Here is a 15497-nt window from a genome sequence, read left to right as displayed (position 1 = left end):
ACCTACAAAACCCCTAATATAAAACTACTTATGAGGGGCCAGCCCCATGGCATAGTGGTTAAGTTCGCATGCTCTGCTTCGGCAGCCCGGGGTTCGCAGGTTTGGATCCCGGGCATGGACCTACACACCACTCATCAAACCATGCTGTGGCAGGCATCTCACATACAAAATAGAGCAGGATGGGCACAGATGTTAGCTCAGGGCCAATCTTCCTCAGCAAAAAGAGGAAAGATTGACAAAAGACGTTAGCTCAGGGCCAATCTTCCTCACCGACCCCCCCAAAAAAAATTGCAAATAATTTCATGAAAAATTTTATTTTTTAAAAAAATCACACTTCCATTTGCAACTATTTTTCTATGAGTTAAGATTTTTTTAATACTATACAGCCAACGTAAAATACAAAAGTAAATTGGCTACTGAAAGCAGGGTCTCAAATATTTGTACATCCATGTTCACAGTAGCATTATTTACAATAGCCAAGACGTGGAAGCAACTCAAGTGTCCATCGACAGAAAAATGGATAAAGAAAATGTGGTATATACATACAATGGAATATTATTCAACCTTAAAAAAGAGAATTCTTACACATGCTACAACATGGATGAACCTGAGGACATCATGTTAAACGAAATAAGCCAGTCACAAAAGGACAAATACTGTATGATTCCACTTATATGAGGTACCTAAAGTAGTCAAATTCATAGAGGCAAAGTAGAATGTTGGGGCTGAGGGGAGAAGAGGGAAATGATACTTTCACTGAACATTTAGAACATATAATGGAAATTTATTTTGATGATCCTATCCTAATTAAAATAATCAGACCACAATTTGTTTTATGACTCTGAATTGTCTTATATCAAATGATTAATAAATATGAGGCCTAAGTGTTGTTTTAAATACATTTGTAAAAGAGAATATAGAAAAGATGGGTGCCTGCTACACAAAACACCTCATACAAAATTTAAAAGAGATACATGAAATCCTATGAAAACACATACTCATTTTCATCAACTGACACTAATTACTTCCACAGCACAAAGGGAGAGCAAAGATTAACTAAATAAAATGGTAATTAAGGCACCAGCTAAAAAGTACTACATACCAATGATACTGGACACGGAGGGGGCTCAAAGGATGCTACAGAATAACAAGGATCTGGCTAGGTTTTAAACTCAGAGCTCTATAGTTTTATTGTTAACATACCCAGACTCTGAGTAGAAGGCCGTGGCTGGCACTGACAAAGGCAAGAGTCATCCTTTAGCATCAATGACTCCTTTCTGCTGAAGACAATGGCTGTACAAACATAGAAATATGACAGGAATAATAAACTTTCCAAAGCCTCAGCCTCATAAGACTAAGGTAAACAGGAAAAACAAATTACACACAGAAAATACTTAACACAGAAATTATACAAACTGATCAAAATCTGAAAAACTATTTTTCAACAATATACCATAGTTGCAATACAGTGATTGGGGGGAAAACATTTCTATTAAGGTAGGTCCGAACCATCACTGTCATATATTTTCTTTCCTTCCCATTTCTAGTCTATGCATGCCAATTCAACAATTTTAGAGAAGCTAGTTCCTCAACTGACAGATTAAAATGGTAGATCTAAGAGAAAGTTTAGCAATAATTAAGTGGTAGAAACACTTTGAGTCTTGCTTAACCTTCTAATAAATTAATCTATTCTATTTCTATTCAATAAGAGTAAAAGAGTTAATCAATAATTTAACTAATATAGAGATTTAAATGATATTTTCCTTTTTTAATCTTTTATACACAGAATCTCTTAAAGTACCTGCTTTTCTGAATGGAACCAATTAAATAAAATCCAATATATTGACTCCATGTGCCTCATTTTAAAAGGCGTACTATTTTTATTTAATATTTTCCAGCAAAGAAAAAACATTAAATTTTTGACCTTATATCTGAAAACAATGGTTTGTGAATTCAGTGAAACAATCTGCTTCCTTCTTTTGTAAAATATTTAATAAGAAAAGTAACTGAAAGCAAATCATAAATTACCACAAACACAGGCAGTTCCCTAAAAGGCTGGAACTCTGGAGAAGGAATAAAACTGGAAATTGTGTTTTTGAGGTATCAGAGAACAAGACTCTTGGAGGAGCAAGTAAATTTCTTGGCAAAGTTCAACATCTGGCATTACTCTCTTTTCTATGAAGAACTCAGATATCAGTCTACCTATGTCCTCTCCACTGCCACCATGTTTTGTTTTTGACCAAAAGTGCTTTCTTTCTTGAGTCAATCACAAAATTATGTCACAGCTTCTATCCTACCCCTTCTTTCATTCTCTTAGCACAGAGTCTTACAGCCTTCTTTAGGTTTTTAACCACTAGCAAAAACTGAAAACAGACTTTTGGGGTGGGGGGACTTCTCTATACCCTAAACACCTATTCCTCCCTCAACTCCATATGGGCCCAGAGAGTACAGAGTTTGTGTACATAAAGCATTACTCAAGGTTTGGGGAGGTTCAGACAAGATTTGCCTGGAGGTAAAAGGGGTAAATGAGGAGCAAAGCTTCTGACCAGTTCCTTCTCCTCCCACTTGCCACTACCAGACTTATCAGCAAAGACTCTGCCACCTGAGACTAAGATTAAGGTAAAGTGATAAACAGGTCTGGAATTGGGAAAATATTTCAGGTAGTAGTGGGGAGTCTAGTGAGCTGAGAAGGAATGAAAGGAAGAAGGGGAACAATACAAAGAACGAAGAGGAGAAGACTAGTTAGGATATCGCTCCAGCAAAGCTGGTAAGAAAAGCAAGTCAATACAGCCACTCTGCTTGATATCAGGCCCGAGAGTCTATCCCTGTAGGAAAGGAACGCGTACCAAGTTGGAAGGAAGAGCACAGAGGATTGTGTACCCTTCTCTCCCTCTCACACACACCCACATACACACACACACTCACTGCCTTTGGTAGCACTGAACTCAGGTTTTTCATTCTAGCAAGTAAAATTTACTTCAAAAATACCAAATCCCAACACTGTTATAAATAAGGGAAGACACTATACTTTGCAGGATTGCCATCTGCTATAGGGTGATTCAGTAAATGATCTGATGAAAGAAATCTGATTGGAGATAGCTATGTCAGATAACCAAAGCTATGAATGTGTCTCTTCAATAGTTTCTTGACTCAGTTTTATTTGTGGAGTAATGATATTCCTTTAGATAAGACTCAAAGGCTGCAATCAATTATACAACAACATAGACCTAAAAACCCACCACTACCATTTTTATTGTATTTTTCAGATACTCATGAAATAAACCTACCAATGTAGTTTTCCAGAAATTCACTGTGAAACAGGATCAATTAGAATATAATAGTAAATCCTTTGTTATGCTACACATTAATGAAAAACAAATAAAATAGAAAAGCTATGGAAATGTTAAACTTGTACAGGAATTTAAGAGAAGTTAAGACATTGCCTCATATGAAGTATATAACATAGAGTTTTTTTTTACTTATAAAAAATTGAGACTCTGTACAATGAACTGTCAAATAAAAGTTTCATTTTTTTAAAAAGTATGCAAGAAAATAACACCAGTAAAAATATTAGAAGGACGAGCCTTCTCAGGTCATCTTTTAAAATTAAATCACAATTTCTGTTTGGAATTGTTGAGAACAAAGATTTACAAATAGGGATATTTTAGTGCCAAAGTACACTAGAGTAAGGTAGTAAACACATGGCTAATTTCAGGAAAACGACTAATTTTGAAAATAACTTTCAAACATAGTGATTTTGTTATGTTATTGTTATTGGCCACATCACTCTATATAAATGCCGTATAAAGATACAATTAAACAGGACATTCCAGTGATTTAATCAAAGAAGTAAGAGTAGGAAGTCAAAAGGAAATGGCAGGTCTCACTAAGAAAACCAGAAACTGCCAGATGGCCATGGACTGAAATAAGTTCCCAGAGGGCAAGCAGGCATTTTATAGCACCTTGGCAACTGTCTAGTGACCTGCTATCTTAAGGATTTGCTCTGTCTGAAGAGACATTCTAACTCTGACAAAGCTCTTGGACTGTCTCTAAACCTCCCCTAAACTAGCTGTCAAGTTTCTGGAAACAGGAAAGGCCTTTCCACTGCACCTGAGAAGCACCTGCAACACTCCTCTCCGATCTAAATACCAAAGCCCCGCACCTAAACAACACTGCAAATTGTTTTCTTCCATAGAAGCACTAAAGACAGTCAACTCTTTTAAAAAAGGCTTGATGCCTCTCTCTGACTCTGGATGAGTCTCAACGAAAAATCTCCCTACTCAGTCCCTCAATGGTACAATTCCATTGACTTACTTTACAAACACTTCCAAAATCTGACTATGACTCGCTATTTTTAACACGATCATTTTAATCCAAGCCACCATCATCTATGACCTATATTACTGCAATAGCTTCCTCAAGGGTCTCTCTTCTTCTTGCCCCTCCTACAGTCTGTATTCTCTACACAGGAACATAGAAATTACCTTTTAAAAACAACTCAAATCATGTCAATCCTATGCTCAAAATCTACCAATGGCTTCCCACCTTATTCAGAAATAAATCCATTGGTCTACAATGTTTTACAGGTTCTGCCTCCCACCTCTATGACTTCATCTTCTACTATTCTTTCTCTTGGATCACTCTATTTCAGCAACATAGCCCCCTGCTTTTGCTCAAACACACCAAGCATGCTTCCTTCTCAGGGCCTTTCCACTTGCTCTTTCCTCTTCATAAAATGCTTCCCCTGCAGAAATGTGAAAGGTCTGTTCCTTTAACTTCCTTCAGGTCTCTGTTCCAATGTCCTCTTACTGCGGCATGTTTACTGTCTGTCTTTTCCCAAAAGACTGCAAGTCCATGAAAATAAGAATGTAGTCTGTTTTGTTCACTGTTATGTGTTTGGTGCCTAGAATAGTGCCTGACACACAGTAGGTCCTAATAAATATCTGTGGAAGAAATGAATGTATAAAGTGAAAATAATAAAATCAGTTTAATAAAAGTGTGGCTGAAATTGGTTCCCTGTTTGTTAGCTTATCATTTCTCTTTAGATAATAATCAACCAATATTCTAAATAACTGAGTAGTATTTTGAAAATTCCAGTGAGAAGCAGTTAGACTGTAAACGACTCTATGAACTAGACAAGTAACTACCCTCAAAGAGCAAAAATATTAAAAACTTTTAAAGAAACCTAAATCCTCACTAGGCTTGGTGACTAACTCACACAGACCTTAGGTATCATGACTTTGAAATGATCTCATCACATGTCCTGAGAAAAATCACTTTGTATTCAATATATTACAGACTAAAGTAAACTGTTATAAAAGGAATTTTAAATCAAAAATATTCCAAAAAGTTTCATATACTCAACATGATGTTGGGACATTTACAAATGTGGTTGGAAATGTAATAATGATTCTCGTGACACTATTTTTTCATATTCCCTTAACCAGTGAGTTACTCATCAATATTAATTTCTACCTTAGCAATATTTTGAGTAACTATCCCATTTGTTCTCTTCACATATACAGTGCTCTGGTTCAGGTCCTGTGTATTGCTTATTCTTCTATTACATTCCCATTCCAAACCACAGTTAACATTGCCAGCACATTTATCTTGCCATAAACACAAGTTGGATCACATCCATTTACTTCTCAAATGTGATCTGCTGCTGCTTCAGAAATAACATTCACACTCCTGACAGAGGCATTCTTCAAGGTGGCCTCAATCTACCTTTTCAACTTTAGTACTTACTATATCCCCCCAAAAACTCAATGCTCCAGTCTCATCAAGACATTAATCACTCCTCAAACACGCCAAGACTTGTCACACATTCATATTTTACTTCTATTGTTTCCTAGCCCTAGAATATCCACCCTCATCTTTTCCCCACCTATTGAATTTCTAATTTTGAATCAGCCTAAGATCAAATGCCCCCCCTCTGAAAAGTGTTCTCCATGAACTAAGTATAAATTAATCACACTTCTTCAGAAATTAATTAGCACTTATTTGTCTTGAACACTGATGGTTGTTTTCATGTATAACCTGCCAATAAAACTTTATAATAGGGAACATACCTTGTTCATCTCTATGTTCTTCTGGTACCTAACAGAAGCGTGGTATTACGCATTCAAATGTTTACTGAATGGTTAAGAATATATAAAATTAAAGCATTCACATGACAGTCTGCCACACTGTCATAAGTATTCAGTAACTAAAGATGGGTTAAAAAAAAGAAATCCAAAACAGAAGAGTGATGTCTAGCAATCTAAGTAGATCTTCAAGAATTACTAAAATAGTAATTATTTTTTAAAGGGAATATTATTTTTAAAAGCAGATTGCAAATATATTGAAGGAGATCTCAAAACTGACCTAGTGAGCTCAGCTTCCAATATAATGCAGTTAGTGCCTACCGATAGCTACTATAAATTCTGAGGAAAAAATATAAATATAAAACAACTACCTAAAGGTTCTAGAGAGTGAACAAAACCAGGCCAATGTTGGATGGGAATATAAACTTGGAATAAGAGACCAGAATGGATGAGTTTCTCTTTTGAACAGCTTTTAGGGATCAGCACAGGTGAGTTTCCCATTCTTAAACCTTTACCATTCAGGCAAGCAGCAGCCATAGCATGCAGAAACTAAAATTCCAATAGAAAACCCACTGTTTCTCTGGCTTGAAGAAAAAGAAGACAAAGCCAGGACAACCACAGTCACCAGAAAGTAAAGACAGAATCCCAACAAAGAGAGAGGGGAAAAAGAAGAGTTCTAAATTTTTGGTATATCTCTGCCCAACTCTTTGGCTGAGCCCTGAAGCACACATTCACAGGGCAGGCCCAAGGCAGTGTGCAGCTGAAGCTAAAAGAATCAAACGGAAATTTGAGCAGCTGCCAACCTCAGGCAAGAGAGAGTTTTCACTTTGAGTCTAATCCAATTAATGGCTCACTAAAACAAAGAAATCAAAACTCTTCGGAGGAGCATGAAAGAAGCCAAAATTTCCACAAATAATATTCACAATATCCATAATACAATCCAAAATTCCTTGACAATAAAATGTCCCCCAATTTCAAGGGGAAAGATAATCAAGAGAGGCCAACCTCAAGATGATCCAGATACTGAGATTTGCAGACAAGGACATTAAAGCAGATACTATAACTGTGCTCAATGAAGTAAAGGACATATGCTCGTAGTGAAAGACTAGAAATCTCACAGAGCAAAAGAAAACAAAAAAAATAACAAATGGAAGTTTTACAAATAAAAATAAAATATCCGAAATCCAAACAAACAAAAAAATTCTTGGATGGGTTTAAAAGAAGACTGGAGATGACAGAAGAAAGAGTGAGTGAATTTGATGACAGATCACTAGAAATAATTCAATTTGATAAAAAGAGAAAAAAGATTAAAAGAAAATCAACAGGGCCTTAGAGACCTAAGGGAAGATATATTAAAAAGTCTAATATTGGCCTAATGAGAGAACAAAGAGAATAGGGTAGAAAAAAAAATTTGAAGAAATAATGGCCAAAAAACTCACAAATGTAGTGAGAGACATAAATTTACCAATTAAAGACATTCAGTGAACCCAAAAAGGATAAACACGAAGAAAACCATACCTAGGCACATCATAGTCAAACTTCTGACAACCAAATATACAGAGAAAACCTTGAAAGTGGACAGAAAAAGAGACACATTACACACAGAATAACAATAATTCAAATCACTCAAGAGTTGTCTTCAGAACCTATGGATATTAGCAGATGTGGAAACACATCTTTAAAGTATGGGGGTGGTGGTGATGATATCAACCAGAATAAAAATATCCTTCAAGAATGGAGGTGAAAGACATTTTTCAAATACAGTCACGCATCACTTAATGAAGGGCATAACGTTCTGAGAAATGTGTCATTAGGCTATTTCATCATCGTGCAAACACCATAGAGTGTACTTAAACAAACCTAAGTGGTATTAAACACCCAGACTATATATAGTACTAATCTTAAGGGACCATGCTATATATGCGGTCTGCTGTTGACCAAAACATCGTTCAGTGGCACATGACTATAAAAGAAAATTAGGAATTTGTTGCCAGCACAACTGCAGTACAATAAAATACTGAAAGAAGTTCTTAAAGCTGAAGGAAATATTATCAGAGAAAAACTTGGGTCTTGAGGAAGGAAAGAAGAACATCAGAAACAGTAAATATAAAAGACTATTTTTTCCTTTTAACTTTTTTTTTAAATAATTTTATTTATTTATTTTTTTTCCCCCAAAGCCCCAGTAGACAGTTGTATGTCATAGCTGCACATCCTTGTAGTTGCTGTATGCGGGACGCGGCCTCAGCATGGCCGGAGAAGCGGTGCGTCAGTGCGCGCCGGGGTCCGAACCCGGGCTGCCAGCAGCGGAGCGCGCGCACTTAACCGCTAAGCCATGGGCAGGCCCTTAACTTCTTTAAAACAGTTACTTATATAAAAAACTGTAACATTCTCTCATAGGAGTTACAATGTATTTAGATGTAATACATATAACAAATACAGCATAAAGGAAGGCAGGGGTAGGGGCAAATAGACCTATAAGGTCACAAGATTTGTGCATTTTATGGAAGTGGTACAATATTAACTCTAAATAGACTGTGGGAAGTTAATGATGTATATTGAAATCCTTAGAGAAGCTACAAAAGAAAAAAAAAAAGCAGAGATATCACTAAAAAGCCAAGTAATAAATTAAAATGGAGTCCTAAGAAATATCCAAATCCAAAAGAAAGAAGTACAGTCAAGCAAAATACAGACAGAAAACACAGAAAACAAAAAAATTAGTAGACCTAAATCCAACCACCCAATGAAACATTCCATTTTTGTCTAGGGAGGAAGACAAACAGAGAAGCAATCAAATAGATACTACTCCTTTCAATGAGAACACACCTCACTGCTCTGTGAGCTCATAAACTTCATGCTGCTGCTCTTCTTCAATAAGACAATTATATTTGGGTTTGGTGGTGGGAAAAGGAAGATGAAAACATTACCATCACACTTGCACATTAAACAAAAAACATACAGTACTGTACCAATGTGAAAACTGCATACAAAGGTTTTTTGTTTGTTTTTATAGTACCCATTAGGATCGTTAAGTCAGTACCAATAAAGCAGCTTCTGCATAACTATCAAATACATTTTAGTGGATTTTTGCTGATTACCTAATACAATTCACTATTTAAAAACAGCTGTGTGAGCAATTACTATTCTTAACTTAATTCCTCAAACAACTCTATTCATTTCCTGTAATGAGGCCCATGTACTCCCTGTGTTCAAGTCTTAGACCATTAATTCCTGCAATGGCAACACACTCTGTCTCTTCAGAGGAACTGTAAAAATTTTTCCTCATATTTTCCCTATATTTAAAAACCTCTTCCTCACATAACTCTTCAAACTACCACTCATTTTTTTCTAGACTCATAAAACAAAAATTTACATTGACCACCTTCACTCCTTACACTTTATTCACTCACTCATTAATGAATCTCTTACTCACATCTAGCCTCTTCCTAGACCACACCAGCAAAACCAAATGCCAGGGACACAGAAGGCACTCAGTAAATTTACAAGATAAAACTGAACTCTTTCAGGTCATCAAAGGTTATCCTAATCATAAAATACAAAGGCCACCTCTTGGTCTTCATTTCTTCGATCTCTACAGCAGACGTCAGCAAACTTCTCCTATAAACGGCCAGACAGTACATATTTTAGGCTTTGTGGGCCACACTCTCTCCTTACCAACTATTCAACTCCACTACCGTAGCACAAAAGCAGCCACAGGCAATGTACAAATACATACAGTCATGCATCCCTTACTGACAGGGATACATTCTGAGAAATGAGTTGTTAGGCAATTTAGTCATTGCGCAAACATCATAGAGTGTACTTACACAAACATAGGTGGTATAACCTACTACACACCTAGGCTAGGCTATATGGTACTAATCTTATGGGTCCACCATTGTATATGCAGTCCATTGTTGACCAAAATGTCTTTATGCAGTGCACGACTGTAAAGAGTAGCTGTGTTCCAATAAAGCTTTACAAAAATAGGTAATGGACCATGGGCCGTATTTTGCCTACTTCTGCTCTACGGCATCAAATCCTGTTAACCACCTTGCCTCCCTGGGATTTGCTGACCTTTGGGCCTCTATTTCTGTATGTTATCACTTCCCTTTCTGTATAAAAAACTAAAAGTATCTGCTCTTCATCCCATGTTCTTCTCATTTTATGCTCTACCCCTTGGACTGCTCGTATAGTCTTATGATTTTGACTGTCCCCTCCGAAGGATCAGTTTCCAAATGCACATTCCCAGTCTTAAGTCAGTTCTGTATTTTGGGTCTTAAATCACCAAATTCCTGCTGGAAGCTTTCATCTGGTTCTCCTGCCATCACCTAAAACCCACCATATCTAAAACCAAACTCTTCATGTACTCTTCATCTCTTCCTCATATGTCTTTGGACCTTAATTATTAATATTTCTAATACTGCAGTTAGTACTATAATAGTTTAGGTCGACTAGACTAGTATACTGGCACCATCTTTGATTCTCCCTTCTCTTCTCCCTCCACTATCCCTTTACTAGGTGTTCCTTTTGAATGTCTCCTGAGGCAGCTTTTCCATTCCTACTGCCACCTTTTTATTTTGGGCTTTCATGATATCCTACTTAGATTCTTTTGCTAGAGTCTCTCTGAAACTTCCTAAAACACTATTTCAAAATACTTCACTTGCTTGTAATATCCTGCCAGTGTAATCTTCCCAAAATAACCCCTCAAAACACATTACCTTCAGATTTTAACAATACTTCCAGTGCCCCACTGCCAACAGAATAAATCCCAAATTCTTCAACCTGAAATGGAATATTTTACTCATCTGTTCTACAAATGTTTACTGTCAATTGTGCTAGGTTTTATCCCTCCTATGTTTAAAGCCTTTGAAACCCCAGTTACAACTGCCTCTCCCCTTCTAACCCTAACAGTCAAAAACACTTACTAACTTCCTACTATGGCATACACACTGTCATGATCTAAGGAGGATTCTAGGCACTGGTGATACAGAGATGCACAAGACACAGAGACCCTGCCTTCAAGGAGATGTCATTCGATGTCTTACCATTCAAAGTCCCGACAGTAACCATTAGGCATTCACTGTACACTGTATCATTCATGAATATTTCATTGCTCTAATTATTCTTCTTCGCATTTCTACCTCCTCTACACTTAATTAAGTCTTACTGGTTTAATGCTCACTTTAAATCCCACCTCTGCTGTACCTCTGCTGTACAACTTGTCCAACGTCCCTAAATCCTTTCTAGGTCCTCTTTAATACTTGTATCATACTTACAAATCTGTGTCACACAGTACAGAAGTTATACTGGTTTTAAGTGAACACCATCTAACATGTGGTCTCAAACTAATTTAAGAGCAAACACCATATTCAGCTCTTATTCTGTATCACCTACAGTGCTGTACATACAGGGGAAGCTCAATAAAGTTTTTACATATAAAACGACACTGCTAATTAATATAAGGACATATATTAAAAGTAAAAAAGCTATAGCTTTTTACTTATCTACTTACATTCACTCTCCCCAGTCCCATTAGTGAACAGGGAGCCTTCGTAAAGGATATATTTGATGACCAAAGCATAGAACAAAAGTAACCACACCAAGAAGACACTCAATTGAAACCCCTGACATCAGCACAGTGCTTTAATGGAATGAACTCTCTTGTTCACATTCACATATATTTATTACAGTAACATGTAAGCAAAAATCACTGCCATGTACAGATTTGTAAATTTTAAATTCTCATAATTAGGGTCTAACTCATAAAAAACCCTGAATTTAAGTCATTTAAAATACCTACAACTTATAAAGATGAATAATTACATCAAAAAGCTACTCCAGGATTCAACTTACGGAGCTGTTAAAACTACTTGGAAAGTTGGTCATTGCCTATGTAAATAAAGCATATCACTCTTGAACTCTCTAACTCAGACTATTTTTAGTTTAAAAATAGAGATCTGCTTATCAAAATTATTTACCAGGAATTAAAAAATACTTTAAAAATTACCTCTATTATATAACAGAATATAATTTTGACATAAAAATAAGATCTGCACCCAAAATCTTACATATTGCCTGTGGGCATGTAAAATGATACACTTTGGAAAACTGGCAGTTTCTTAAAAGATAAAAATACATATACTTTGTGACACAACAATACTATCCCTAGGTATTTACCCAAGACAAAGTGAAAAAAAAGCACATTCAAAAGGGGTCTTTCACACAAATATTAAGGACAGTACTCATAAAAAATTCGACTAAAATTGGAAACAATCCAGGTGACCATCAATGAAAAAGATGGCTAAAGGGGCTGTGCTTTATTCATTCAATGCAGTACTGCCGAGCAATACAAAGAAATGGACTAGCAGTACATGCAACAACATGCACAAATCTCAAAAACATTACACTTAGTGAAAGAAACCAGATATAAAGAATTTATTCCCTTTATATGTTGATCTAAAACAGAAAAAATAAAATCACAGTGATAAAATAAAGACTGTGGTTGCTTCTTGGGTAGAGAATTTTTCCCCCCTAAAGCCCCAGTAGATAATTGTATGTCATAGCTGCACATCCTTCTAGTTGCTGCACGTGGGACGCGGCCTCAGCATGGCCGGAGAAGCGGTAGTCGGTGCGTGCCCGGGATGCGAACCCGGGCTGCCAGTAGCGGAGTGTGCGCACTTAACTGCTAAGCCACGGGGCCGGCCCTTGGGTAGAGAATTGACTAAGAAGGAGTGCGAGGGATCTTTATGGGGTGAGGAAAAGGTTTTATAAAACCACAAAATGTTCCAGTGACCATTTTCCTGGGATTATTCAGTTGAAAGTAACAATTATAAACTGTGAAGGAAAGTCTTAAAAACAACTATTTGAAAGCAAGGAAGAGTGAACAAAAGGAGGCAGAAACTGGAAAGAATCTGATCAGTGAAAAAACAAAACCAGATTCACTGGGTAAGATCCAATCTACATGGTTTGTCCAATGAAGACACTTCTCAGTCAGCATGGCATGTGGTGGATGGACAAGCAGAAAGCCACTGTCTTCTTTGCTTAAGAGCCAGAAACTAGAATTTGGGAATGACAGTGCTGGAAAGTAAGGAGGGGAAACATAGAAAGGAGAAAAGCCACAGTTGGAGAGGTCCAAAAATTCACATTTAAACTCCCCTCAAATCCTTGGCTGAACTCTGAACAACATAAATGTAGGGGAGAATACAAGGAATCCAACTCAAAGCAACAGCTGGAAAGCTAAAATAACTGAGCATAGATTTCAATGGCTGGGTACCACAGAGGAAACTAATTAGAGGAGCTTGGTAAATAATTTGGGCTTTCCACAGAACTGCCTTAACAAAGCATAAAACCAAGCCTCAAGATAATCAACCAATAATGTAACTACTTACCAGAGCAAAAACAAAACTCTGCAGAAGAGAAACCAAAACCTCTACAACATATCTTCCACATTTTCCAGTATGAAATAAAAAATTAATGGATGTGTGGAGAAACAAAAATGTGACCCATAGTCTAGGAAAAACACTCCATATAAACATACCTCAAAATGACACAGATGTTGGAATAAGCAGAAAAGGATTTCAGAGCAGCTATTATAAATATTTAAAGACTTGAAGAAAAAGATGGTCAAAATGAATGAACAGATAGACTCTCAGCAGAGAAAAGTATTTGAAAATGGAAATTCTAGAATTTAAAATTACAATACCTGAAATAAAAAATTCACTGAATAAGCTTAACAATGAACTGGAGCCAGAAGAAGAAATGTAAGTGAAACTGAACAGAGATCAATAAAAATTATTCCATATGAAGTAGAAAAAATATTGGAAAAAAAAATAGAGCCTTAGCTACCTGTTAGATAATATTAAATGGTCTAAAATGCACATACCTAGTACTTCTAGAGTACTAGAAGTAGATGAGAGAGAAAGAAGGACTAGAAGTATATGAGAGAGAAAATGAGGTAGAATATTATCTGGGGAAAAAGTTGCACAAATTCCCCCAAATCAGTGAAAAACATCAACTTGCATGCAGATCAATGAGCTCAGCAATCTCTAAGGAGGAGAAATACAAAGCAAACCCCATCAATATGCACAATGGTCAAAATGCTGAAATGCAAACACAAAGACAGAAATCTTGAACTCAACCAGAGACAAAAAATACAAATTACATAAGGGGAAAATGATATATATAAATAAAGGCTGACTTCTCATCAGAAACAATAGAGACCAGAGACAATGGAATGACATCCTTAAAGTTCTAAGAGAAAAAAAAAAAAATCTCACTTTAGAATAATTGCCCAGGGATCTGAATTATAAGAAATACTAACTAAAGTTTTCAGGCTGAAGAAAAATGACACCAGATAAAATTCTGGATCCAAGAGAAGAACAGAAATGGCATATATGAGAGTAAGGATAAATGAGTATTTTTCCTCTATATTCATTAAAGTGCATTTGATTGTCTAAAGCAGAAACCATAAAGTTGTTTTGAAAGCTTCATAACATTTTCATGACAAAGAATAAGAAAGAGTAAATAATACTTTTCAAGATTTTTAATTTTATATTGATATAGTAAAATATAAACTCCATGTAGACTATGATAAGTTAAGAGTGTACACTGTAATCCTTAGAGCAACCCTTAAAAATAATTAAAAGAGGTACAGGTAAAAAGTCACTAGAGAAATTAAAATTGAACACAAAAAATATGTGCTTAATCAAAAAGAAGTCAGAAAGGGAGGAACTGAGGCACAAAAAAATTAACAGCACAAAAGAAAATAAACAACAACATAACGGACCTAAATATAAAATATAAACAAGTACCAAGTATTAGAGAGAATGTAGAGCAACGAGAACTCACATACATTACTGGTGGGAGTATAAAATAGTGAAATCACTTTGTCAAACTCTTTGGCAATTTTTTAGAAAGTTAAACATACTTCTATATTATGACCTAGAAATTCCACTCTTCATATGTACCCACGAGAATGAAAACATATATATTCACGAACAGAATTACACAAGACTGTTCATAGCAGATTTATTTATAATAGCCAAATACTCAAAACAGCCCTAATGCCTGCAGACACCTAACTGGATGAATATGTGATGGTTTACTCATACAATACAACAGTACTATTCAGCAGTAAGAAGAACAAACTACTATACACAACTTGGATGAATCTTTTGAGCAAAAGAAGTCAGATACAAAAGAAGACATACTATATGATTCCATTTATATGAAGTTCTAGAAGTGGCAAAATTAATCTAAAGTGATAAAATCAAAATGTTGTTTGGGTAGGTGAGGGTTGATTGAAAGGGGGCATGAGAGAACTTTCTGGGGTGCTGCAGGCTAGATTTCCCTGGAAGCAGACTCTGAGATGGATATTTGTGTTTAAGAAGTCCACTGGGAAATGCTCTCATG

At 36.1% G+C, this 15497-nt stretch overlaps 1 protein-coding gene across 10 annotated transcripts in view; it reads right to left on the bottom strand.

Moving 5' to 3' along the window:
• Window positions 1-15497, bottom strand: part of TCF12 (transcription factor 12) — a 362989-nt gene that overhangs the window by 216762 nt on the left and 130730 nt on the right. For 5 of the 10 annotated variants that reach the window (XM_058541659.1, XM_058541657.1, XM_058541661.1 and 2 more), the window contains exon 4: window positions 1204-1293. The exons of the other annotated variants lie outside the window; for them this stretch is intronic. In XM_058541659.1, coding sequence (XP_058397642.1) covers window positions 1204-1293 — 90 coding nt within the window. The remainder of the gene's footprint in view (window positions 1-1203; window positions 1294-15497) is intronic. 10 annotated transcript variants of the gene reach the window in all.

Source organism: Diceros bicornis, chromosome 5 (assembly GCF_020826845.1).
Source record: "Diceros bicornis minor isolate mBicDic1 chromosome 5, mDicBic1.mat.cur, whole genome shotgun sequence".
NCBI lineage: Eukaryota > Metazoa > Chordata > Mammalia > Perissodactyla > Rhinocerotidae > Diceros > Diceros bicornis.
This window is presented reverse-complemented; position numbering and strand designations above follow the sequence as displayed.